Source organism: Dipodomys spectabilis, unplaced genomic scaffold, assembly GCF_019054845.1.
Source record: "Dipodomys spectabilis isolate Male_0828 unplaced genomic scaffold, ASM1905484v1 ptg000067l, whole genome shotgun sequence".
Taxonomy (NCBI): domain Eukaryota; kingdom Metazoa; phylum Chordata; class Mammalia; order Rodentia; family Heteromyidae; genus Dipodomys; species Dipodomys spectabilis.
The window spans coordinates 5,808,144-5,834,991 of NW_024870744.1; the positions used below are offsets into that span (position 1 = coordinate 5,808,144).

At 54.9% G+C, this 26,848-nt stretch overlaps 2 protein-coding genes across 2 annotated transcripts in view; both read right to left on the minus strand.

Annotated features, from left to right (window-relative positions):
- Ralgds (ral guanine nucleotide dissociation stimulator) overlaps positions 1 to 5,013 on the minus strand; it is a 44,860-nt gene extending 39,847 nt beyond the window's left edge. The window contains exon 1 of the mRNA XM_042681162.1: positions 4,951 to 5,013. Within this exon, the coding sequence (XP_042537096.1) occupies positions 4,951 to 4,968 (18 nt within the window). The 5' untranslated portion in view covers positions 4,969 to 5,013. The remainder of the gene's footprint in view (positions 1 to 4,950) is intronic.
- A 3,639-nt stretch (positions 5,014 to 8,652) lies between these two features.
- Gbgt1 (globoside alpha-1,3-N-acetylgalactosaminyltransferase 1 (FORS blood group)) lies at positions 8,653 to 26,494 on the minus strand. Its single transcript, XM_042681155.1, is given in 7 exon segments — positions 8,653 to 9,131; positions 9,134 to 9,333; positions 11,197 to 11,331; positions 12,227 to 12,262; positions 12,342 to 12,392; positions 22,849 to 22,914; positions 26,491 to 26,494. Coding segments are annotated over 6 exon segments (939 nt in total). The 5' UTR covers positions 22,896 to 22,914; positions 26,491 to 26,494; the 3' UTR covers positions 8,653 to 8,661.
- Positions 26,495 to 26,848: the final 354 nt, after the last annotated feature.

Sequence of the window (26,848 nt, forward strand, 5' to 3'; positions counted from 1 at the left end):
CGGTCTGGCTTAGCTGTGCTGGGGCCTGCCCTGGGAGGGACACTGACTGTCCATAAGCTTACCTTCCCCCTCCCCACCCCATCCCACCCCATCCCACCCCCTGCCTCAGGTCCAGCCAGCCTTGGTGCTAAGAGAAAGCTCCATTTATGTATGTATGTATTTCAGGCTGATCTCAAACTCTCAATTCTGCCTAAACTTCCCACGTGTAGGGATTTACCAGTGTTCACTACCATACCCGGCTAAGAAAACTGTGAGGCTCAAGCCCAAAAGCCTGGGAGCTCAGATTCTGAGGCCTTCATTAAAGCAGGAAGAGGAAGAAATAGCTCCTTAGGTTTGTCTCTCTCCCACTGCTAACCACCTTGGGGATAGGGGGTGCTTCTAGCCCTGCTCTGCTCCAGCTGCCCAGCCCTATTTGGAAACCCACTGTAATTGGAAGGAATTTAGTGCCAGCCCTAGAGCCTGGCCCCTCCTGGACTTGTCTGCAAATGAGGAGTGGCTGAGACTTGCCACTACCTGGTGTCCAGGTTTCCCACCCCGAGGCCAGGTGCCAGAGTCCCTGCCTCACAGAGGTGTTACGGAGCGTGGCCAGTCACGTGGATGGATGGGTGAGGTGCATGTGTGGTCTGGAGGACCCGCAGAACACAGCGTCTCCCTGGTGTGGGGCCCCAGAGCGGCAGCTGAGCAGGGGTCCGAGGCTCCTCCATCAGCCTGCCCTGCACCTCTGCTCCTGCTTTCCTCTTGTGCCTCGTCTCTCAAGGAAGGTGCAGTGAGTCACAAAGGCCAGGTGTACAGAGCCCTCCACAAACCCGACTCAATCAGTGAGCTACTATCAACCACCAGGCACCAGGGGCGCAGTGGTGCACAGGCTCAGTGAGACTCAAGAGGGTGGAGGCGGTGGCAGCAAGAAAGGCCTGAGCTCTATCAGGTGAGCCACCCCCTTTGGGACAGACTCTGTGGAAAGGACTCTTTCATTCATGCCCTCACGGGCAGTTCACCTGTCTGCGCTTCTGACAGCTGCCTTCCGTAGGCCCCTAGACCTGCATCCTGCTGGCTGCAGTAACAGGAGAGCTGTCTGGAAACCTCGGGTGTAATCTAGCTGCGAGGCTCCTGGAAAGGAACTGAAGGCGATGCAAACTTCTGACCCGGGGTTGGGGGCGGGGAGCTGCCTCTGCTGGCCTTCCCAACCACCACCCTGAGGCCCTGGCTCAGTGTAGTGTCCCCCTGGAACTGAATGTGCCCCTGACCTGTTTACAATCATCTGCCATCATTGCCATCACAACCAGTTAAGACCTTTGTCTGAGGCGGCTCAGTGCTGGTGCAGGGCATCTGCACCAGAGAGTCACAGCGCCGCCTGCTGGTGCTGCTGCCAGACCCATCAAGCCCAGGGATCCTTAGCTGGATCTAAGTTCCGTTTTACATTCTTCCACCCTTGGCTACTCCACCAGCCCTGCTGGCACCTAGTGTCTGTGCAGCAGATCAGTCCCAGTACCACCGTTACAGGTTAACTTGTGTCCCTCCCCAAACAGCTCCCTGCCACCTGCAATGGTGACTGCACATGGAAATACAGTCTTTTCAGATATAATCAACAGGAGGTCAACTGGGATTTAGGGTAACTGGTAAGCCTTATCGTCAGGGGAAAAAAATAGGATGCAGACACACACAGGCAGCCATGTAAAGACAGAAGAAAAGCCTGGAAACACTATGTTTATGAGAACGTACAACTACCCACTCCTAGGCATCACCACAGCTGCAGGGAGCAGAGGGTTATTGAGAGAGAGGGGGAGGGAGAGAGGGAGAGGGAGAGAGAGAGAGAGAGAGAGAGAGAGAGAGAGAGATCACCGCCTTGCTGACACTCTCAGACCTTGTTGTGTGGTCACCCAGAATACAGCACATTGTTACAGCAGCTGGAGGATACAAGAACAACAGACACCAGGCCCAGTTGTACCTCAGGCCACCAACATGTACCCCCTCCTCAAATCAATCTGCCCAGAGCACCCCTCTTCCCAGATCTGCAGCCACACATTCCACAGCTGGCCACTACCCACCTCTTCCCGACAACCTTCTTCAACTCTCCTTACTGCCTCCCTCTGGCATGGCCTTGGCCCAGGAAAGGGCCTCCAACTGAATCAATGTATTCTCTCCTTTGCTACTTTGTCATATTCAAACATTCTTAAAGAAGCAAGGGAGGCCACTGAAGGGTGGCTCACGCCTATAATCATACTCAGGAGGCTATGAGGTTCAAAGCCAGTCGGGGCAGACAAACCCTTGAGATTTTTTTAAATCTCCAATTAACCAGTAAAAAGTCAGAAGTGGACCTGTGGCTCAAGTGGTAGAATGCCAGCTTTGAGTGTAAAAGCTGATAGGGCATCTAAGGCTCTGAGTTCAAGCCCCAGTACCAGCACAATCAAGGGAGAGCAGTGTTGGGGTGAAGGGAGCTGGGACTGTGAGAGGTCGAGGGGCTGCCCAAGGAAGGAGCTTCCAGGTGGTCATGCCATTTTGCATTTTTATTTTTGGTTGGTCTGGGGCTTGAACTCTGGGCCTGGGCGTTATCCCTCAGCTCTTTAGCTCAAGGCAAGCACGCTACCACCTGAGCTACAGAGCCACTTCTGGTTTTCTGAGTGGTTTATTGGAGATGAGAGTCTCACAGACTTTCCTGCCTGGGCTGGCTTTGAACCTTGATCCTCAGATCTCAGACTCCTGAGTAGCTAGGATTACAGGCGTGAGCCATTGATGCTTGACACTGTATTTTGATTTTCATACCCTCAGCCCTTGAGATGTCCTGACCAGTTCAGTGACCTGGACTGGTCATTGTACCTCTTAGATCCTGCCTAGTCTCCCAAGTGCACTGATGGGGGCCATTCTAGTGTCTGCTTCAACACATGTGATGTGTGTGTCTGAGAGGTAACACCTTAACACCTGGGTTGAGGTCACCTGGGGTTCATGAAAAAACTTAGAGGGGATGGGATATGGCGTAGAGTACAACTCAAATAGGTCTGGCTGTGGTGTTGTGCTCGGGACAGTCATTTCCTCTCCTGATCTCACTTCCTTGTCCGTACCACTAGTGGCTTGAAAAGTAAGCAAAGTCAGGTGTTGTCATGCACCAGCACCCCCTCCCCAAGTCTCTATCTCAGCCCACGTGGCACATGGTTCCCACAATGGCTCCCAGCGACCCCTCCCTTCTGCTCCACAAGTCTGAGTAATCCACTCCTCATCGCCTAAGGTGAACTGGATTCTAACCAATAAAACACACCAAAAGGGACATGAGCTCACTACAAAGGTACACAGAAAACTGACCTACTGTCTGTTTTTTTTTTCTCTTGTGCTTTCCCCCACTCCTTTGGGATCCCCCTCTGGGAGAGGGAGGTTCTTGTGCTGAGAGGCCCACCTGACCAAGGACCCAAAAGCCCACAGCCAACAGCCAGAGTGAACCTGCGGCCCAAACTGGAGCTTCCCAATAATAACCCAGAATGCACTTCAAGGCAGATCTTCCCAGTTGAGTCTCAGTGGAGGCCACAGTTCCAGACTCCCGAGAGACCTGGGGGCAGAGCCTTGTTCTAGCAGGCCTCCAAATGTGCCCCAAACCACAAAAACAGTGACATCATCAACGTCTGTGGCTGTCAGCTGAGGTAGGGGGGATGACATCACACAGCAGTGGAGAACTAGAGCCCCTGTAAATCTCCATCTGCAGTCTGGGAACCCCTGGGGGGCAAGGGTCCGTCGTGGTCACTTCCAGAGTCACGCCCAGGAGCAAGGACAAAAAGAGAGGAGAAGTGGGGAGGGGACTCCCCTCCTCTGAACAGCTCATTCCATTCCGTAAGGGAACGTTCACGATGGGAAGTCTGGTCGGGTGGGAAAAAGGACATAACAGAGAATGACCTGGGGGTCTCGTGGCCCCTGACTCCACTTGTTCTAACGGTCACAGGGGCACTGCTTCCCCCAGTGGCCATCGCCAGCACTGCAGCCCTAGGCAAGAAACCCAGAAAACAAAACACACACCTTTGTTTGGATGTTGTCATGGCAGCTACTCTCCCGGCCCCCCAGGGGTTCACGGGGAAGGACCGACAGGTCCACAGGTAACCAGGAAGCCCTCGGAAGCTTCACTCGCTCCCCTCTTCCGGCTCTGGGGCATCCAGTTCACTTAAAAGGCCATTCCAGCCAGGGCCTCACCTCCCACCCCCCCAAATGGGGACCCTCTCCTTCCAGAAAGGACGGTCTCATCCCTGAGCCCCGGAGGAGAGTTGCCCTGCTCCGAACCCCCTGCGTGACCCCGACAGACCCGTCCCCCCCGACTGCTCTGCCTTACGCAGTCCTGCAGGGAGGAAGGCGTCTTCTAAGGCCTTGGCGCACAGAGGGTCACGGGCAGGGAACCAAGGGCAAGCGCCTCTGGGGTCCTGGGGGGCCCCCAAGGCCGAGCACCCCACATTTGTAGAGGAGCAAACGGACTCTTGGCTCCCGCGAGCCCTCGCACGTAGGGAAGGGTGCTTAGGCTCGGTGCCTAGAGCTGGGGCCGCGGGGGCCCCGGCCCTGTCCCCTGCAGGCAGCACCGAGCCGCCCCCTCGGCCAGGCCGGGCGCGCCTCCCCCTTCCGGCCAAGCCCCCCCACAGGCCAGTTGCTAGGCGACTGGACGCCTCTCCCCCAGGACCGAGCGCCCCGGTCACCGCCCCGCCTTTCTCACACCTAGGAAGTCCGTGCGCGCGAGTGGGAGTGCGCGCGAGTGGGAGTGCGCGCGGCGCTCGGACGCGGCGCCCGCAGAGAGGGGTCCCCCAGGACCTCAGGGCTGTCCTTCCCGAAGCACATGCCGGGGGCCCAGGAGGGGGGGCGGCCCCGGCCTCCGCCCGAGCCTCAGTTTCCCAGTGGTGCCGGGACGGTTGGACGCGGAATTGCGTAAGCGCGCTCTGCGTGGACGCGGCGCCGGCTCGCCGCGAGGCCGCGGGCCCCGCGCGGACTCACCTGGCAATCTACCATCATCCTCGGCCTCGGCAGCTCATCGCCAGCCCCCGGGCGGGGCCCGGGACTCCCAGAGGCCGCCCGCCTCGGCCCGCGGCGGCGCAGGGGGGCGCTCGGGTCATGGCGCGGCCTCGAGTCCCCGCCGGGCCCGGGGCTCCGCGGCTCCGGCCGCCGCCGCCGCCGCCGCCGCCAGCGCCGCTCCTCCCATTGTCTGCGCCGCGCCGCGCCGCGCCGCCGGCCGCTCGGGCCCCGCCGCTCGGTTCCGCCCGGGCTCCTGGGGCTCGGGCCGGGAGGGGGCGGGGACGGCGTGGCCACGCCCCGGCCGCGCCGCAGGTGCGTGGGCGGGCCTCGCCGCGCGCGCTCCCCGGAGGGAGGCCGGGCGCGTCCCCGAGCGCGCGCGCGCGCGCGGCAAGATCCCGCGCGGGGAGGCGGGGCTGGAATCCGCGGCCGGACGCGCGCACGGGGCCTGCGCGGGACCGCGGGCGGCGCGCGCACGTGACCCTCCCTCTCCTCCCCCTCCCCCCCAGCCTCCGCTCCGGCTCCCCGGGACCTAGGGACGTGGTAAGCATCTGGTCTAGGCACCCCGTGCCACCTGCGGGACCCCGGCCAGGGCGTCCCCGCCCCTCGCTCTAACCCCCTCATCTGGCTTCACCTGCCACTCGGCTCTCAGTGACCGCACCAGCTGTGGCCAGCGGACTAGGGGGTCAGCCCCCCTTTGCAGCACGCGTCCGACGGGCAGAGGCGTGGCCCTGTGCCTGCGCACTGAAGATCACCCCTCTTCTCCACCAGTCTCCTGCCTTCCCGCGCTCACAGCGCTGTCGTGTGCAATCATAGACCCACTGGGGACACTGAGGCTCTGAGAAGTCACCCGTGAGCAGGCCTGTTACAGCTGTGGTGGGGCCGGGCTGTGTTTTGAACTCAGGTCCATGGACCCCGACACTGTGCTCTTCACAGAAGCCCAGGATGTGGTCTTTGGAGCTCCTAGGAGTCCATTTTTATTTTTTTTGTCAGTCGTGGGGCCTGAACTCTGGGCCTGGGCACTGACCCTCAGCTCTTCAGCTCAAGTCTAGCGCTCTACCACTTGAGCCACAACACCACTTCCAGCTTTTTCTGTTTATGTGGTGCTGAGGAATCGAACCCAGGGCCTCATGCATGCAAGGCAAGCCACCTTCCCAGTCCTTTTTTTAAGTCTGAGACCAGGACTCCAACTTGGTATCTTCGACTTTTACTTATTGGCCTAGCACTCTTTTATCAACTGAGCCACATCCTCAAGCCCCCCTCCACCTACCTCACCTCCCACCCTGTGTACTGGGTGCTTTGGCAGCTCACCTCCTCCCAGACCAAGCCTGCTGCTACTAGTGACACATTACCCTTGCTGCCTTGGAAGGGCAGGTATCCGAAAGTCTCCTAACATTCATCTTGTTTAGTCCTTGGGGCTCAGAGGGGTAGACACACCTGTACCCCATCACACAGGTGCGAACTCCTAAAGCGGTGTTTGCTCATCTGTTCCCATCCAGCCATTCCCACAAGGATTCATGGGTACCTGGGTGCCAGAGAACACCAGCTGGCCAGGGCTAACGGGTGACCTCTTCGGCCTCACTTCTGGGGAGGGTGCAACATTGTATTGTAAATAAGGCCTTGTGAGCCGGGGGAAGTGTGGGAAAGCGCACACTGCACAGATCAAGGCAGGTTTCCAAGAGGCTGTGATGTCAGGAACAGGGGCCAGGGAGTTGGCCTGGTGAGCTGACCAGGCCTGACTTACCAGCGCGGTGGGAGAGGGTCTGTTGGGCCCGGCGCTGTGGGCTGCACTGTGATTTTGAAGGTAATGTGTGGCTAGAGAAGCACTCTTCCTGAAGGGAAGTTTAAGGCTGGGGGGGTGTGTGTGGCGATTTGCAAACATTTATAAATTCGTAATTTTAGGTTTCTATTTCTCTTTGTGGGTTGTGGGATTTGAACTCTGGGCCTGAGCACTACTGTCCCTTAGCTCTTCAGCTCAACGCAAGCACCTTACCACTTGAGCCACAGTGCCACTTCCGGTTTTCTGGAAGTCTCACAGACTTTCCTGCCTGGGCTGGCTTTGAACAGCGATCCTCAGATCTCAGCCTCCTGAGTAGCTAGGATGACAGGTGAGAGCCACAGGTGTTTGATCTGCCCTGGCCATTTTGGTGGATGTCCTCATACAAAGCTCTAATCTGGTTCTGCCAGACAGGGGCAAAATGGTCCCCATTGGGACTGTCTCTGGTCACTTTCCTCTGAGGAGTCAAACCTCTTCTACAGCTCATAAACCAGGCCCTTCATCTTTCTAGAAAACCAACTTCTGGGCTGTGTGAGGGTCATATTCTAGGATGGAGTAGAATTAGCCAGAGTGCCTGTGGGATTAGCCCAGGTTGCAGACACCCACAGTCGGACTAGGAGAGGCTGTGCCAACCAACCAAGCTGGCTGAGCACGGGCACAGGGGTAGCCTGGCAGTGAGTTCAGGACAAGGTTGACAGTTCCCAGGTTCAGGGTCTGCTTCTTCAACCCAGCCCTGCTTTGCTGACAACTCTTGTGCTCCCATCCCCCGGCAGGTGCTCCCTACCAGGGACAGAAGCCAGGGTCTTTTATCATCCCTCCGCCCAGGAAGCCACTCTAGTTCCCTCCAGCCTAGGGTGTATGCTGACACTGGCCACTGCCAGCCCTATCTTGTGATCTGGCCCCGCTTACCAGCGAAGCTGTCGGTTGTAGGAAGAAGTGGACTCAAGACTGACCCCTTGCCAGGGTAGAGGTCAGGCTGGGATGCTGCCTGGCTGCAGGGTGTACCTCCAGCTCACCCTGTGTCTTCTTCCTGTCATGCAAGACACTGTGTCTCCAGGGGAGTAGGCACTAGGCCCATGTCACACCCCATCTCTGCCCCGCTGAGCAGACAGAAGCTCCACAGGCCTCTGAGGTCCCTCTGAGTCCTGGCTGGAACAGCCACACTGGCAGACCCTCTAATCCTGGCCTGGGAGCCACATACAGGAAGCTCTCTGGCGGGCTCCACAGGCAGGTGTTTGGCACATCTGTCTGCAGGCTCTGGCTTCACCAGGACTCACCCAGATCAATTCCTGCATGAGGCAGCAGCCAACTTTGGCTCAGGTCTGCTGGAATGACTGTCCTTGCTCCCCTAGCTGATTGTAGTTGAAATCCAGTCTTCCTGTATCCCCAGAACTGTCTGACTGGCAGAACAGCCAAGGTAGACAGGCAAAAAGCTGCTAGCGCCTTGTACACACCACCTTTGATGAAACAACTCCTAACTCAATTAGAAAGGAGGCAGCCAGTCAGGCCACCGGGGCATGGGAGTAAAAAAACACTTCAGAACTGTTCTGAGTCCCGAGGGAGGACCTAGTACCCAGGATTCGGGAAGCCAAAGGGGTCCAGAGTGCTTTCCATGTGTTGAAACACGTACAACTTCAAGCAAGGCTTTAAGTAAGAAGTGGGGACACAGCGGAATTCCAGGCACTCTGAGGACGGTGGAAACCCAGGGCCTGCCGCTCTGATGCCCGCTGCTCCTGCCTGAGCCCTGCCCTTTGAACCTCTCATCTTCTGATTCCTGACCATTCCTGTGCCAGACTGGTCAGAGCACAGCCACTCCTGCACGCCCATTTTTCTGGTTGGATTTCCATGAGGCAGGCAGGACGGGCTCTCCTTCACCTATCTTAGGGCTGCAGGACTGTGTGTCCCCAGGCTGTCCACAGTTAGCTCCTCAGCACGCTGGTCTCCTTGTCGAGTGTGGAGAAGCGGATCAGCTTCAGGCTGGGTGGCCGGGGCTTCCTGTCATCCCACAGGTACTCAGGGGACAGCACCTTAGATGGTTGTGTGAGATGAAGGTGGCTCTCTTCCTGCCAGGCTGCCACGATGCCATTGGCTTTGTCCGCCAGGATAGCCATATGGCATCCCCTGGTAAACTCATACACGTTGGCCACTCGCCCACCAAAGACTGCCCCACCATAATAGAAGTCCCCCTCATTGTCTGCTACAAAGGCAGTAGAAGCTCTCCTGCGCTCATAGGGGAATTGCTGGCGGAGTACAGAGAAGTAGCCCGGGTGGATGGCAGCCACCATGTCCCCCAGGGTCTCAGGGCCCCACGGGTTCCGAAAGGTCATGTCTGCATGGAGGCAGAAGAGGTAGTCCACTTCCCGGTGGGCCCTCCCAGCAATGTGCTTCTGATCATCTCCGTCCATCGCATGGAGATCTCCTCCCAGTGGGAGTGGTCCTGGGTGGGAATCACGCTGAGGCGGCGGCCAGGGGCCAGCTGAACGCTGGGAACGGCTGCGGGGTTGGGAGTGAAGACGGAGTAGTGCACCCGGAAACCGCGCATGAAGAACTCCTCAGCTGATTCCAGAAAGTGCTGGACAAATGGCCTGTACCTGGTGACCAGTGGTCCTATCAGCACCACAGCCCAGCACAGTGCGTGGGGTCCAGGGCTCCGGCCCGCCCCGCTCCTCACCTCAGGCAGCCTCGTGGGCTCATCTGTCAACTTCCCACAGCGACCTGAGTCTGAAAACTCAGCTTCATGTGTTTGAATTAGGGGACCTTCATGGGCGAGTTCTACGTAAATTTCCCACATCCAGTTTAAATCAGGGATATTCAACCTGAACTGACCCCTTAGGACTGTTGTAAGGTGGATCCTCACTGGTGGTTTGTTTACTTATTTTTTGCTTGTACTGGGGTTTGAACTCAGGACCTTGTATTTGCTTGGCTTGCTTGCTCAGTGGTCACTTGAGCCACACCTCTATTCCTGTTTCTTTGTTTCCTAGTTATCTGGAGATAAAGCGCCTTGCAGACTTTCCTGCCCTGACCAGCTTTGAACTATGGTTCCCTGGATCTCAGCCTCTTGAGCAGTTAGGAATCCAGCCATGAGCAACCAGCTCCCAGCCTTAATGTTAGAACCATAGTCATAAGCAACACTAGCTTTTGTTGAGCTCTTCTGGAGTGCCGGGCAATATTTTCAGGGATTCTCATAATCCTCCATTTTCATAATCTGCCCATAACTTTCCCTGTTATATTTTTAACTTTTTATTGTTGTTTTGGGGCTTGAACTCTGGGCCTGGGCGCTGTCCCTCAGCTCTTCAGCTCAAGGCGAGCGCTCTACCACTTGAGCCACAGTGCCACTTATGGTTTTCTGGTGGCTTATTTGAGAGAAGAGTCTCATGGACTTTTCCTGCCCAGGCTGGCTTTGAACTGTGATCCTCAGATCTCAGTCTCCTGGGTAGCTAGGATTATAGGCGTGAGCCACCAGCACCCGGCACCACTATTTTAAAATTTTTAATTGTTATAAAGGTGATGTACAGAGGGGTTACAGTTAATAAGTCAGGTAATGAGTATATTTCTTCTTCTTCTTCTTTTTTTTTTTGCTAGTCCCAGGGCTTGAACTCAGGGCCTGTCCCTGAGCTTCTTTTGCTCAAGGCTAACACTCTACCACTTGAAAGCCACCACTTCCAACCTTTTCTGTGTATGTGGTGCTGAGGAATTGAACCCAGGGCTTCATGCCCGCTAGGCAAGCACTCTACCACTAAGACACTTTCCCTGTCCTAACATCACATTTCTTTTTGGACAATGTCACCCCTTCCTTCACTCTCTCCCAGTCCTTCCTGTTTTATTACTTGTTTATTTTTACCTTGCTTGTTTTAAGGCAGGAATAGTGAAGGTGAACAGGAAGGAAATAGCGAGGAACAAGTAGCGGGGAGAATCAAGGGAAGGCAGGTACAGCTGTAGAGGGCATGGAGAAGAGGATGGCATGGCTTCCTGGGGTCATCTACCCACTGACCACAATGCTTAGGCCAAATGTGCTCCCATGTGGACCTAAAGACAAGTCCAGCTGGGTGCTTGTAGCTCATGCCTGGAATCCCACTTGCTTAGGAAGCTGAGATCTAAGGATTGTTGTCTGAAACCAGCCTAGGCAGGAAAAAATCCATGGGACGCTTATCTTCAATTAACCACCAAAATGCTGGAAGTGGAACAGTGGCTCAAGTGGTAGAGCACCAGCCTTGAGCAAAAAAAAAAAAGGGTGGGGGGCAGCGGCCAGGCCTGGAGTTCAAGCTCTGGGATCTGTGTGTGTGCGCACCTGCATGTGCACACACACTGAGGTCGGACCCCTCCACAGGGGTCTTCTCCCCTGTCACAGTCTGCTCAGCACCCTGCTGGGCCTATGAGAAGGGCCTGCCTCTCCTCTGGACTGCCAGCCCCAGCTGCCCCAGGAGACGCTGCCTCCCGCCTTGCCCACTACTCACTTCCCCACGGCAAACACGGTGACCCCGATGGTCAGGTTCAGCGGCTGGTACAGGTGCTGCAGCAGCTCTGGGTTGAAGGTGCCCTCGGAGACAATGGGCGCCAGCCAGGGTGTCAGCATCAGCAGCTCCGTGGGCCTGGCGGGGTGGGGGTGGGGGGATGTGTATACAAGAGCTGAGGGCACTCCATCCCCCACTCCTGAAGCCTGGCTGTCCTGGCCCTGACTTTCTCCTCCTCACACTGTGTGACTTGGGTCAACCTGGTCCCTGACACTGGGCCTCAGTTTCCCTGTGTGGAAATTGGAGATAACAGCTAGCACCTGGAGTTCCCGGGCAGGCCAGAGGGCAGCATGAGGGCGATGAGCACTCAAGCATGTGTCACATTACCCTTCTTTCTCCTCGTCCTTCCTCCTTCCCTCCATCTTCCCTTCTTTCTTTCTTTCTTTTTTTTTTTTTTTGGGGGGGGGGTCTGGTCGTGGGGCCTGAACTCTGGGCCTGGGTGCTGTCCCTCAACTCTTCAGCTCAAGGCTAGCGCTCTACCACTTGAGCCACAACGCCACTTCCGGCTTTTTTCTTTTTGCTTATATGGTGCTGAGGAATCGAACCCAGGGCCTCATGCATGCAAGGCAAGCGCTCTACCACTGAGCCACCTTCCCAGCCCACCCTTCTTTCTTTCTTCTGTCTCTCCCTCCCTCCTTCCTTTCTTTCCTTTCCTTTCTTCTTCTGTTCCTCCCTCTCTAGCCTTAGCTGGCCTTGAAATCATGATACTCCTGCCCTTGACCCCCCAAGTTCTGAGATTACAGCTGGGCACCAGGGTACCTGGCTATAATACCATTCCATCTGCTCCTCCAGCCTCCTACAAGGTAGGTGCTCCTAAGATCCTGTGGTCACACAGCTAGTAAGGAACAGAGCGGAAGCTCAGGTCTCGGGCACTCATAGTGCCAGGGCCACCCTCACATTGGATCTCCTCAATCCTTACAAATAAGAGCTGTCGGTGGTCCTTCCTCTCCCCTGCCATGTCTTGGATACTGACCTCTGCTCCAGCAGCTTGGGCTGAAGGTACTCCAACCTGCCACAAAAAGAGGGCCAGTGTGAGGGAAAACATTCACCTCCCCAGGGACCACAGAGGGGAAGGACCGGCTACTCACCCGCCCACAGGCTGTGCTGGCTCCGCCCCCTTGTACTGGAGCTTCATGTTGCTGGTGCAGAGGCAACAGAGAGAGCTGTTAGTGCTGCGCAGGAAGACAGGGGTTCCAGCAACTCCCTCTAGCCCCTCCCACAGCTCCGCCCACTTTCTGGGATCTGCTGGGTTCTCCCACAGGGCCAACAAGACACCAGTGTCTGGCAGTCTGTGATGCAGCCCTGCAGGCCCCAAAGCGCATGCCTCTTCAGCCACATAGGCACCGGGCAGGACTAAGCAGCCACAAAAGCCTGGGAACCAGGACTCTGGGTGAGCCGATTAACCCCAGTAATGGTGACCGCCATTACTGGTGCCCATCATCTTGGCATAGATGATGCATATGTATGGGTTGGTTCTAGATGAAGGAAATTTCTTTGGGAAAGCTGGATGGATCCACCTTGTTAGTTCCAGGGCCTTGAGGAAAGAACTGATGGTTCCTCAAGATAAAAGAAATCCCACTCCTGGTCCACAAGTTCCACTCTGCACTGGGTGCTGAGACTTGTCTGTCTAGCCCTCACTGTCACAAAAGCTAATTCTCACCAGATGCCACTGGCTCACACCTGTAATCCTAGCTACTCAGGAAGCTGAGATCTGAAGATCTTGATTCAAAGCTAGCCTGGGCAGGAATGTCCATGGAGACTCTTATCTCCAATTAACCACCAGGAAACTGGAAGAGGCACTGTGGCTCAAGTGGTAGAGCACTAGACTTAAGCTGAAGAGCTGAGGGACAGCACCCAACAAAAAACAAAACATAAAAGCTAATTCTCCAGTGATGATTGTTTTTTTTTTTTTTTTTTTGGTCAGTTGTGAGGCTTGAACTCTGGGCCTGAGCACTGTCCCTGAGCTCTTTAGTTCAAGTCTACCACTTGAGCCACAGCGCCACTTCCAGTTTTCTGGTGGTTAATTTGGGAATAGAGTCTCACAGACTTTCCTGCCCAGGCTGGCTTTGAACCACGATCCTCAGATCTCAGCCTCCTGAGTAACTAGGATTACAGGAATGTGCCACCAGGCCCTGGCTGGACATTTTTTTTTTTTGGTATGTGGTATGTGCCAGCACTGGGGGCTTGAGTTCAAGTCCTGAGTACTGTCCCTTAGCTTTTCACTCAAGGCTGGTGCTCTATCACTTGAATCACAGCTCCCCTTCTGGCTTTTGGTGGTTAATTGGAGAGAAGAGTGATGGGAATCTCCGTGCTGCTCCCATGGCCCACTGACTGCCCTCCCCAGGGCCCTCCTGTTCTCAGGAAAACCTCACCCCTGACCTCATCTGAGAGTGGGGGACAGCCTTATCTGACCACCGGCATCAGGATGATACCCCTACCCTAAGTCCTCAAATGGGACTGTTTGCACCATAAATCCCAAACAGGGCAGTTAGGACAAGTCCCCAAACAGGACAGCACAAAGAAATCCCAAAGAGTCTCACTCTAGAATGTATAAAAACCTAACCCCTTCCCCCCACTCCCCATTCTTTCTTTCTCTTTGTTTCTCCAACCCTGCTCTGGGGTATATGGAGTCGCTCTGTAGCCAAGATTAAAACCTGGTCTGCGGAGGTCTCTGCCTCCTTTCTCCCTTTTGTCCGTTTGATCTTTCCTAGCTGATGATTTAGTTTCCTAACAGATGGTTCCCTGACCGGAAGAGTGTTCCCGGAGGACTCTCATCTAAGGGATGCTGTATCTCTCTCTGTCTCCCCTCTTTTTCCTCCCTCCTCCTGCCACTTTCAGAGAGCCAGACAGTCCCTCAAGGCTAACAGGAGTTCAAGAGCTCCCCGCCCCCCCCCCCGCCCCCCCCCCCCCCCCCCCCGCCACTAAACTGCAGCCTGTGCGTGAGTGGATGCCTCCACTGGGTCAGGCCTCAGCTTCAGCTGCCTGCCTGGGTCTTCATTGACTGGGTTGGTAAACGCTGCTAGTAGCCCACGGTTTCCCCACATCACCCCCCCCCCCTCCAGACCAGAGATCCTTTGCCACTGGCTTGCCTGTACTCATCACCTCTCTCTTGGCATTGCAAAGTGAAGATTCCAGTTTCCCTCTAGAAGGGCCCCCAAGAGAGAAACTTCTGTTTTTTGTTTTTTTTTTTTTTAGTAGGTCCCCAGGGACTGCTGCCTCTGACTGATTGTTTTGGGGATGCCCAGGCCCTTTGTAGAAGAGCCCACGTCCCCAGGGGTTTGGCTTGTAAGGACATGGGATTGCAGCTGTCCATCCCAGCGGCTGCCCTTTGGCTGGTGCTCTCAAGAGTGACACAGGCTAGGTCCCAGAACCCCCTCTAAGTTCCTTCTTGAGGACTAGTTGTTCTGGGATTGAAACCAGACTTAAAATGAAAAGAAACATGGGGCTGGGAAGATGGCTCAGTGGTAGAGCGCTTGCCTTGCATGCCTGAGGCCCTGGGTTCGATTCCTCAGCACATTAGCAAAAAGAAAAAAGCTGGAAGTGGCGCTGTGGCTCAAGTGGTAGAGCGCTAGCCTTGAGCTGAAGAGCTGAGGGACAGTGCCCAGGCCCAGAGTTCAGGTCCCATGGTTGGACCTCCCCCCCCCCCCCCACCAAAAAAAAAGAAACGTATTGGCTTTTGCATAAAAATTTGGCCTCAGCATCAATTGGACAATCACAAAAGAAAAAAGCTTAACAGTTTAGAAATCTGACTTCAGTACCAAGAGGTAATTGCAATCACTGGCCTGAATACAGCACTTCTGACCCAACAATATTGCAAGATACAAGTTTCTCCAATGGGGTGGCAAGTGGTCAGGGGTTCCCTAAGTCCAAGCTTGTTTTCCTTCCAGCTCCGGTTGCTATGTTCTTCCTCTCTGTCGCCCGGATTCTCTTAGCCGAAACTGTCCTCTCCAGGCAAACTTCTTCAGTCCACCTTTGCCCCATTGCCCGCAGAGCCTGAGTGGCTGATACTGGGTGGGGTGGCTGGAAGCAAAGAAAAGTAACTTTGTCTTGTAAATGTATTCATAGCAACAAACTGACCAAACTTTCTACAAAGAGCTATTTAACGTGGCCATCAACGCCTTTAGCATATTTATCAGGATGAAGAAACCAAAGAGGAAAAAAGAGAGACTTCCCAAAGTCAGACACCAACTCTTGGCTTTTATAGCTGGCTTTCACTTTTAAGACCTAAGTGTAGCCGGGCCCTGGTGGCTCACGCCTGTAATCCTAGCTACTCAGGAGGCTGAGATCTGAGGATCTCGGTTCAAAGCCAGCCCGGGCAGGAGAGAGAGACCGTGAGACTCCTATCTCCAATAAACCACCAGAAAACCAGAAGTGGCGCTGTAGCTCAAGTGGTAGAGCGCTCGCCTTGAGCTGAAGAGCTGAGGGACAGCGCCCAGGCCCAGAGTTCAAACCTCACGGCCAACAAAAAAAAAAAAAAAAAAAGACCTAAGTGTGTCTTAAAACTTTTGTTCACAAGTGTGTGTGAGCATGCTCAACCTCATTTTAAAGCATAAAAACTGTCATTATGGTTTGAGAAAAAGTCTTTTCTAGCAAACCAAGTATTTCTATCTTGAATATTGACATATTTTGGTACTGATATTTCCTGAAATTATTTGTCTTTTGACATCAATTTTAACTTTCTGTGCTGCTTATGTTGTAAGGTAAATCATCCTGGAAGCCATATTTTAAAATATAGAATATTGAAGTCTTTACTACACAGTTAACAGGCTGCAGGCCGCCAGTTGTTACAAAGGCCTGTAGCACGCAAATACAGGTACACTGCCAGGAAACATGCTAAAGAGGAAAGAAAGAACAAAAAACAATACCAACAATCCAATTAATAGAGAGCTGAACTGGGACTCCATGATGACTGGAGACAGGACACAGGACACATCACAGTGACCATGTGGCATGGAGTCTGGTGGCTAGGCTGGTCTCAGCCTAAATAGGTCCACACAGGGGGCAGGCAGATCCTCAGGAAATTCCCAGTCCCAGGCACTAGACTGACAGATTCAGTAACCTATCATCCAAGTGCCGGCCCCTGCCTGCCTCCAGGGGTCTGGGCACGCCCACTACCTGGGAGGCAGGTGATGGGGGAGGGAGGGTTCCTTCCCCCAGCATGAAAACAAGATGCCAGACCCTACCATCCACCATGTGGCCAATATGGTGCCGGCCAGACCTGGCCTCCTTACTTCTCTTACAGGAGACTGAGATCTGAGGATCATGGTTCCAAGGCTGTTAGTCTGACATGCTCTTCTCCCTAGATTGGTGGACAAAGGGCCCTTTTGGTGCAGGCAGCTGGTAACCAGCTTCCTCCATTGGGTCAGTTACAGCCATCAATGGTAGCAGCAGGCCTCCTTACCTACTCTTTGGGCAGCTGCCATAAATCTTAGCCCACCATAATGGAATACTCGGCTGTCACATCTCACCCGAGCCAGTCCCCTAGACAATAAGTACTGCCTTACCCAGGGACAGGCTGCTGCTACTCTCTGTCCTGAGAGCTAGCTGACAATAAATCCCTTTCTCCGTATGTGACTGTGTTCCTGTGTCTGTGTAGCTTTCGGGGCTGGTGCTTTCAAAGCCAAACCCTGGGAGAAAAGTCCCAATGAAACTCTTATCTCCAATAAACTAGACCTTGAGTTCAAGCCCCAGGCCTGCTAGAGAAAAGAAAAAAAAAGTAAAAAAAAGTCAAGTGCTGCTTGTTAGAAGGATAAATAATATTTATCAATGGAAGTAGTAAAAGGAATGAGGCCCCCTTTCTGAGTGGGAGCTTTCCACTGAGCTCATCAACCTCCTCCAGCTGTGTCTGCCAGACAGTCTGTTCCCAGCCCCATACCCAGCCATCTGTGATGGAGAAACTGTAAACCTTTGAAAAAAAAATTAGGGAGTAGCCCCCTTGGTAATTAATTATACTTAGAATGTGAGCCGAACTCCGTGGCAAGGAGGAAGGACAGTTTGGATTGTGATAAAAACCTAGCAAACTTCTATGCCTAGGTAGCCTGGCTCTGGGTGGAGTAACAGTAAACGACTGTGAGAAGAGTCATCCTGCAGTTCTAAGGTAATGGAAACTCTACCTCCACAGGCCATGAGGAAAAAATGGGGCAGTTTTAAACTCAACCCACAAAAAAGCTCATCAGATTTGGGTGCAAACAAATGTGCCTAAGAGTTATGACATTATATTGAGAAAAACTATGTTATGTGAGTTCAGAAAATTTTTAAGAGTTAGCCCAAAGCAAGCCAGGAGGCAGCTTTATGTCCATCTATGAAGGTAAAGTAATGCTTAAGTATTTATGTCAAGGGCTATCAAATGATCACACTTTAGATAATTATGTAAAACTAAAAAGGCATCTTTTGTTGTCTAACATACCTGTTTCCCAAATAGATAAGCCATGTTGGATAAGTGCTAAAGGACACCAAGCAGTTTCTGCATTCTTTGTTGTAATCACAAAGGGTTAGTGGCATCTACCATGTTTTTAATCTCAGTATCCTAAAGTGCTATATGAAATTAAGAATAGGGGCTGGGAATATGGCTTAGGAGTAGAGTGCTTGCCTAGCATGCATGAAATCCTGGGTTTGATTCCTCAGTACCATATAAACAGACAAGGCTGGAAGTGGCACTGTGGCTCAAGTGGTAGAGTGCTAGTCCTAAGCAAAAGAAGCTCAGAGACAGTGCCCAGGCCCTGAGTTCAAGCCCCAAGACGGGCACAAAGAAAAATAAAGAAATTAAGAACTAGATTGTTCAATCAGTTGTTTCAAAATTCTCATCATGATACTATTGAGTTTTACCTTTGCAGATTTGATCTTCTGTAGCTCTCATAGTCAGACCCACAGAGGGGCAGATGACTCCACAAGTTTGTCAGATTTAACTTTGATTCTTAATAAGTTCCAGGTAAGCCCTGCTTAAAAACTATTTCTACTACTGGGGCTGGGAAGGTGGCTCAGTGGTAGAGCGCTTGCCTTGCAAGCCTGAGGCCCTGGGTTCGATTCCTCAGCACCATATAAGCAAAAAAGAAAAAAGCCGGAAAGTGGCGCTGTGGCTCAAGTGGTAGAGTGCTAGCCTTGAGCTGAAGAGCTGAGGGACAGCGCCCAGGCCCAGAGTTCAGGCCCCACAACCAGACCCCCAAACAAAACAAAACAAAACTATTTCTACTGATCTCCTTCAATATTGATCTTCTTGCTTCAGTTGGAAAAAAAAAGGGGGGGCTATTAGCACTAACCCTCATTCCATTTGTCATTCAGTTCCCTCCAATGTAGGATTTGGCCAACTTGGACATGCCATCCCAGCAACAAGTAAAAATGCCAGATGGGCCGGGCGCTGGTGGCTCACACCTGTAATCCTAGCTACTCAGGAGGCTGAGATCTGAGGATCTCGGTTCAAAGCCAGCCTAGGCAGGAAAGTCCGTGAGACTCTTATCTCCAATAAACCACTAGAAAACCAGAAGTGGCGCTGTGGTTCAAGTGGTAGATTGCTCGCCTTGAGCTGAAGAGCACAGGGACAGTGCCCAAGCCGAGTTCAAGCCCCACGACCGACAAAAAAAACAAAACAAAACAAAACAAAAAACAAAAACGCCAGATGGGCCATCCTATTTTTGCTGGACATTATTCTAGCAAGGAGAAGGGGACCCACAGGGACAGAGCTGGTCCTGGTGACAAGGGCCCATCCAGAGGCAGTTGGGAAGAGCTGCTCAGATAAGAGGGGATGGTGACAGATCCTAAATGGAGATAAAAAGAAAATAGTTCAGCCGGGTGCTGGTGGCTCATGCCTGTAATCCTAGCTACTCAGGAGGCTGAGATCTGAGCATCACATTTCAAAGCCAGCCCAGGCAGGAGAGACCGTGAGACTCCTATCTCCAATAAACCACCAGAAAACCGGAAGTGGCGCTGTAGCTCAAGTGGTAGAGCGCTTGCCTTGAGCTGAAGAGCTGAGGGACAATGCCCAGGCCCAGAGTTCAAGCCCCACGACCGACACAAAAAAAAGAAAATAGTTCATAAGCATGCCTATCTAATGTCCATTCCCGTGTATCTTCTAACTGGATAGGAATTTACATTCTTGCCTGTGTTATCTGCTATTTCTATTTATAGTGAGTCTTGGACTCAGGACAATTTGCCTTGGCACCTGCTTGGGTCTCCCATCCGTACTCTGTGGTCCAGAAATCTATAATCTAGACTTCTATATTCTACTTACAGGAAATCTCCAGGCCTCCCACTGGGCCTTTTATCACTCCAATCCATCCCTAGCTTCTTAATCGGTCTACCATGTTCTCCCCTACCCAGTCACCAGAAGCTCTAGACAGTCCCCTCCCGCCCCCAGTTCAGTTATATGGAAATTTCTCCTCCCCTGTAATAGGCCACAACTGGGTTTGTGCTCCAAATGGAACTTTTCTGGCTTGTGACCAGGGTGTGTTCTCCTGTGTCTTTCATATCAACTGGTCCTGCCAGCTTGTCTGCCTCTTGTTTGATCTCAACTCAGTTGCAGGAACATCTCAATAGATGATGGGAATCACCCCAAAGGACATGGTGGTGGGGCACCCTCTCACCATGGTCCCCCTGGCTGGCCTCTCTACTAGGACCAATTATCCTCTTACTCCTCCTTCTTGGACCCTGTTTTTCTCAACATTTTTCAAAAGTTTCTTTTTAACAGGATAACAGCCCTCACTCAGGATACTACCTGGGAGCAAGACAAGGACATCCTATTATAGCAAGCAACTGGAGGCTTCACTTATACCATCCTGCCCTGCCCAGTACAGACCCTGACCCCAGACCCAGTGACTCCTCAGTGCCCCTATTCACATAGGGGCAGGTAGTAGCCAGAAAAGACCACGACATCCCTCAACCTTTTATACCCCGTCAGGGTTTCAAATGATGGGAATTTGCTTCATTCTCCTAACTCTTTGCTGCTCCCATGGCCCAATGACCAACTTCCCCAGGGGCCTCTCCTGGTTCTCAGGAAAACCTCACCCCTAACCCTATCTGAAATCAGGATGATATCCCTACCATAAAACTCCAAATGGAACTGTTTGCACCGTAAATCCCAAACAGGACAGGACAAAGAAATTCCAGAGTGTCACCCTAGAATGTATAAAACCCTAACCCAATCCTGCTTGATGTTACATAGAGTCCTTCTGCAGCCATGATTAAAACCTGTTCTGGTCTGCCGAGGTCTCTGCCTTCTTTCTCTCCTTATGTCCACTAGATTGTTCCTAACAAAGATCCTCACAGACATTTCTGCTCTGGCTGATTTCAAATCACAATCCTTATATCTCAGCTTCCTGGGTTGCTGCGATTATGGGTGTGAGCCTCTGGTACCTGGCTCCAGCTTGTTCACTATTATGGTTTGGATGTGGTTTGAGTGTATCCCAGGGCACTGTTTATTTTTTTTTTTTGGTCAGTCATGGGGCTTAACTCTAGGCCTGGGCACTGTCCCTCAGCTCTTCAGCTCAAGGCGAGCACTCTACCACTTGAGCTACAGTGCCACTTCCGGTTTTCTGAGTGGTTCATTGGAGATAAGAGTCTCACGGCCTTTCCTGCCTGGGCTGGCTTTGAACCTTGATCCTCAGATGTCAGACTCCTGGGTAGCTAGGATTACAGGTGAGAGCCACTGACATCACGGCTGGCTTTGTTTATAGTTAATCCTCATATTTAATAGGCTCACTATGCTATTTCCTGGAGTGGGAACTTATAGTATACTTGTATACTTCCTGTGCCTCACCATCCAATGCCCCATGCCACTGTGGGGCCCTGCCAGCACAGAGGTCACCAGATGCACCTCCTCGACCTTGGACCAGAACCATAAACCAAAATAAATGTCTGTCTCTTTCTCTGTCTTTCTTCATGAAGGGCCTTGTGATTAATCGGCAGGCCCTCTACCACGTGGGCCACTCTTCCAGCCTTTTTCGCTTCCATTATCTTTCAGACAGGGTCTCATTTTCTGCCTAGTCTGGTCTGGATCATGATCCTTCTATGTATGTTCCCTAGGCATCTGGGATGGCAGCAGCACATCGCCATATCCAGCTTTTTATTGGTGGAGACAAGTCATGTGAACTTTTTGCCCAGACTGGCCTTGAACCGAGATTCTCCCAATCCAATCTCAGCTTCCTGAGCAGCTGTATGGCAGGTGTGAACCTGACTCAAAATTTTTCTTTCTACCTGGGTCTGTGGCATGGTGTTATTTACAATAGGAAATGAATTGAGACACTATTACAGACCATGTTTAATAATAAATAAACACGTATATACATAGTACATGTATAATGTATAACAATAAAACGTACTTTGTTGTTAATTAGTAGCTTATAATTCAGATGTTTAATTTTCCTGTAGCTGTCATAAAAAAAGGAAAGACCATGGAGCCAGATGCCCCTTGATTCTGTCCCAATCCATTTTTTTCACTCAGTTGTTAAAAAAAAAAATTACATGCACAAAGCGAAGAAGGCTTTATTTCTCCAAATGTTAATCAGTTCCTGTGTCCACATAGAATACAAAATTGGGCAGAAAGCTGGCTGTGGTAGTTCACGCCTGTAATCCCAGCTACTTGGGAGGCAGAAGCCGGCAGTTTTGATCTGAGGCAGACGAGGCAAAATTGCAAGACCCTGACCTATCTGATGAAAAGGACTGGGGCATACACGACTCAAGCAGCACAGCGACTGACTAGCAAGCCTAAGGTCTAGTTTTCTCTCTCTTTCTTTTATTTTTTTGCCAGTCCTGGGGCTTGAACTCAGGGCCTGGGCACTGTCCTTAAGCTTCTTTTGCTCAAGGCTAGTGCTCTACCCCTTGAGCCACAGCGCCACTTCTGGCTTTTTCTGTTTATGTGGTACTGAGGAATCGAACCTAGGGCTTCATGCATGCTAAGCAAGCACTCTACCGCTAAGCCACATTCCCTGAGTAAGGTCTAGTTCTAAAAGCCCTGTTACTGACCACCTTCTAAGAGCCAGGACACACACTGCATCTCAGCAGACAAAGAAAGGCACCTTTACCATGCCATCTTAGAGATGCAGCAAGTGGGACTCGGATGAGGCTCATGCAACACATCTGTGGCCAAACCATGCAGGGAACAGCAGGGATGCTCAAAGCCCGAAACGGCAATGTTACCTCACATCTGTGGCAGCCTATAAATGACCTCAGCATGACGACACTGCTCAAAGCCATAAGCCGAAGGCTGGGCACTGGTGGCTCACACCTGTAATCCTAGTACTCAGGAGGCTGAGATCTGAGGATCATGGCTCCAAGTCAGTTTGTTCAGGAAAGTCCAGAGACTCTTATCTCCATTTAAGCAGTAAACACACACACACACACACACACACACACACACACACACACACACACACACAACTGGAAGTGGAGCTGTGGCTCAAGTGGGAGAGCACCAGCCTTGAGTGAAAAAGCTAAGGGATAGCACCCAGGCCCCAAGTTCAAGCCCCATTACTGACATGCATCCCTACCCCACCCCAAACAAAACCAAAATCATAAGCTGAGGATGCAGAATACACAATGTGACCTTAAAAGCTCTTCTGCCTCTCCAAATGTGAGCAGCCCACACACGCCCCATCCCATACTTACAATATCTCTGGGCAGGGGAGGTAGTACGGTATACAAGAAACTGGCATCCAGTTCTCAACATACACCCTGGAAAGGAAAAACACCCACTGACTCTGCTTTGCCCAACAGGCTGACACCCAGTTGGCACATATTGGAACCCCCTATAGTGCATAGTGTATGTGTGTGGGAGGGGAGGTCCCTGCCATCCTAGGATCTATTTCTTTAATATGGCACAGTGCCTGCTATGTAGATATCGATTCACCCATTTACTTATTCACTCCTGGGGCATTTATGTTCTTGATGCTGAGCCTTACCTAAATATTGAAAGTAGCGTATAGCCCCAGACCTTTCCAAAGGTGCTGTGTGTGTGTGTGTGTGTGTGTGTGTTATGGGGGGAGGGAGGGAGGGAGAGCTGGAATAGGGATCTTCACAGTTGGAAGGATAGTTTCAGCAGAGGATATTGCAAGTCAAAAGTCAGTATGAGGCAAAATGTGGAAGCCAAAGTTACTCTGGCTGGGGAGGGGAGTGGGAAGCTGATGAGTCAGCTGGGCTTGATGGGGCCTGGAAACTTTCAAGGGAATCCAGGTTTTTGGGGTTGAATACAGAGGGTGGTCAGGGGACAGAGCCCAAGGTGCAGCTTACCACAGGACCCAGAGGCTGAGGCTGGCCGGTAGACATAACCCCAGGACCAGGGCTAGTCTCCAGTGGAACCTTGCTGGGTGCTGTGCCAGAGCCGCCCGAGGAGACCCCTGAGCCTTGTCCAGTCGGGCTTTCCCTGCCAGGGCTGTGGGGCTCTGGGCAGGTCTGCTCCGAGCCAGCCTCTCCCAGGCCCAGATGACTCCTGCAAAGGAAGTTCCTTTACTCCGGAGCAGCGGACTCCCCGCCCCCCGCCCCCCGCCCCCCCACTCTGGCAAGGGCCCCACTTCTCTCCCCTCCAGCTAATCCCAGGCTCAGCCTCGGGACGCTGACAGGCGGCGGTGGCTGGGTCGCTGTCCCTCGGGACGGTCCTCCCGGCCCGGGCTGGTGTCTCACTGCAGGGGCCAGGGGACTGCCGGTCCAGGGAGCCGGACGACACCGGCAGGGCCCCGTGATGCTGCCGGCCCGCGCTCAGGATTCTCCAGGGCAAGTCCTCCCCGCCGGGCCGGGCTGGAGGGGTGCGAGGACGGCGCTCCGGGCCGGCCCGTCACCCAGCTCCCTCCCGGGCGAGCCCGCTCCCTCTTCCCCACGGTGCCCCGGGTCCTTCCACGCCTCCCCCCAGCTTCCCGGCCGCTGGCCGGCCCAGGCCTCGGGCCGTTCCCCCGCGGCCCGACCCCGGCCCGACCCCGGCCCCGGAGCCTGAAGCCGGGGTGCGTACCTGCATTTCCGGCCTCCCGCCGGGGCGGGCTGCGGGCTGCGGGCCGCCCGGGAGCGCGGGCCTGAAGCCGGGGCAGGAGAAGGTCCCAGGGACCGCGGCCCCAGGACGCAGAGGCGGCGGCGGGAGGCGGACGCCCGCATCTCTGCGAGAGGTAGGACGGGTCCTCCCGGCCCCGACGTGACACTCCCCGCAGGACACCCCGGCCCCCCACGTGACACTCCCCGCAGGACCACCCCGGCCCCCATGTGACACTCCCCGCAGGACACCCTGTCCCCCACGTGACACTCCCCGCAGGACACCCCAGCCCCCACGTGACACTCCCCGCAGGACCACCCCAGCCCCCACGTGACACTCCCCGCAGGACCACCCCAGCCCCCACGTGACACTCCCCGCAGGACACCCCGGCCCCCACGTGACACTCCCCGCAGGACCACCCCAGCCCCCACGTGACACTCCCCGCAGGACACCCCGGCCCCCACGTGACACTCCCCGCAGGACCACCCCGGCCCCCACGTGACACTCCCCGCAGGATCACCCCGGCCCCCACGTGACACTCCCCGCAGGACCACCCCTTCCCCCACGTGACACTCCCCGCAGGACCACCCCATCCCCCACGTGACACTCCCCGCAGGATCACCCCAGCCCCCACGTGACACTCCCCGCAGGACCACCCCTTCCCCCACGTGACACTCCCCGCAGGACCACCCCTTCCCCCACGTGACACTCCCCGCAGGACCACCCCATCCCCCACGTGACACTCCCCGCAGGATCACCCCAGCCCCCACGTGACACTCCCCGCAGGACCACCCCAGCCCCACCCCCGCAGGATCACCCCAGCTCCCACGTGACACACCCCGCTGGACCACCCCTTCCCCCCACGTGACACTCCCCGCAGGACACCCCAGCCCCCACGTGACACTCCCCGCAGGACCACCCCTTCCCCCCACGTGACACTCCCCGCAGGACACCCTGTCCCCCACGTGACACTCCCCGCAGGACACCCCAGCCCCCACGTGACACTCCCTGCAGGACCACCCCAGCCCCCACATGACACTCCCCGCAGGATCACCTCGTCCCCCACGTGACATTCCCCGCAGGACCACCCCGGCCCCCACGTGACACTCCCCGCAGGACACCCCGGCCCCCACGTGACACTCCCCGCAGGACCACCCCAGCCCCCACGTGACACTCCCCGCAGGACACCCCGGCCCCCACGTGACACTCCCCGCAGGACCACCCCGGCCCCCATGTGACACTCCCCGCAGGACCACCCCGGCCCCCACGTGACACTCCCCGCAGGATCACCCCAGCCCCCACGTGACACTCCCCGCAGGACCACCCCAGCCCCCACGTGACACTCCCCGCAGGATCACCCCAGCTCCCACGTGACACACCCCGCTGGACCACCCCTTCCCCCCACGTGACACTCCCCGCAGGACACCCCGTCCCCCACGTGACACTCCCTACAGGACACCCCGGCCCCCCACGTGACACTGCCCACAGGACACCCCGGCCCCCCACGTGACACTCCCTACAGGACACCCCGGCCCCCACGTGACACTCTCCTCAGGACCACCCCATCCCCCACATGACACTCCCCGCAGGACCACCCCGTCCCCCACGTGACACTCCCCGCAGGACCACCCCGTCCCCCACGTGACACTCCCCGCAGGACACCCCCAGCCCCCACGTGACACTCCCCCCAGGACCACCCCAGCCCCCACGTGACACTCCCCGCAGGACCACCCCGTCCCACGTGACACTCCCCGCAGGACCACCCCGTCCCCCCACGTGACACTCCCCGCAGGATCACCCCAGCCTCCACGTGACACTCCCTGCAGGACCACCCCAGCCCCCACGTGACACTCCCCGCAGGACACCCCGTCCCCCACGTGACACTCCCCGCAGGACACCCCGGCCCCCACGTGACACTCCCCGCAGGACCACCCCGTCCCCCACGTGACACACCCCGCAGGACACCCCAGCCCCCACGTGACACTCCCCGCAGGACCACCGTCCCCCACGTGACACTCCCCGCAGGATCATCCCATCCCTCAGGTGACACTCCCCGCAGGACCACCCCAGCCCCCACGTGACACTCCCCGCAGGACACCCCGTCCCCCACGTGACACTCCCCGCAGGATCATCCCATCCCTCAGGTGACACTCCCCGCAGGACCACCCCGTCCCACGTGACACTCCCCGCAGGACACCCCGGCCCCCACGTGACACTCCCCGCAGGACACCCCAGGGCAGTGGCCCCGGCCTCCTCTTGCTGCCCTTGCGACCCCGGGGGAGGCGTGGGTCCACCCCAGGGCCCGAGGGCCACCTCTGACATCTCACAAAGGTCAGCCGAGCAGGGGGGGGCCAGGGGGCAGAGAAGGGCGCAAAACGGGGCCCTTGGCCAAAAGAGGGCGCCGGAGTTGTGGCTCGGTTGGCAGAATGGTAGCCAATGAGCGAAAGCAGCGGCAGGTACCGAGTTCGAACCCGGATCTGGGACCTAAGAAAAGAAAATGGGGAGGGTAAATAAGAGCGGGAGGTGGGAGGGGAGAAAGCAGCCAGCCAAAGCTGCATCTCCAGGCGCAGGTGGCTGTCCCTACTCCAGGGGCTGGGCTCTGAGGTGCAGTTTGAAGCTAGCCCTGGAGACCTTATCTCCATTTAACCAGCA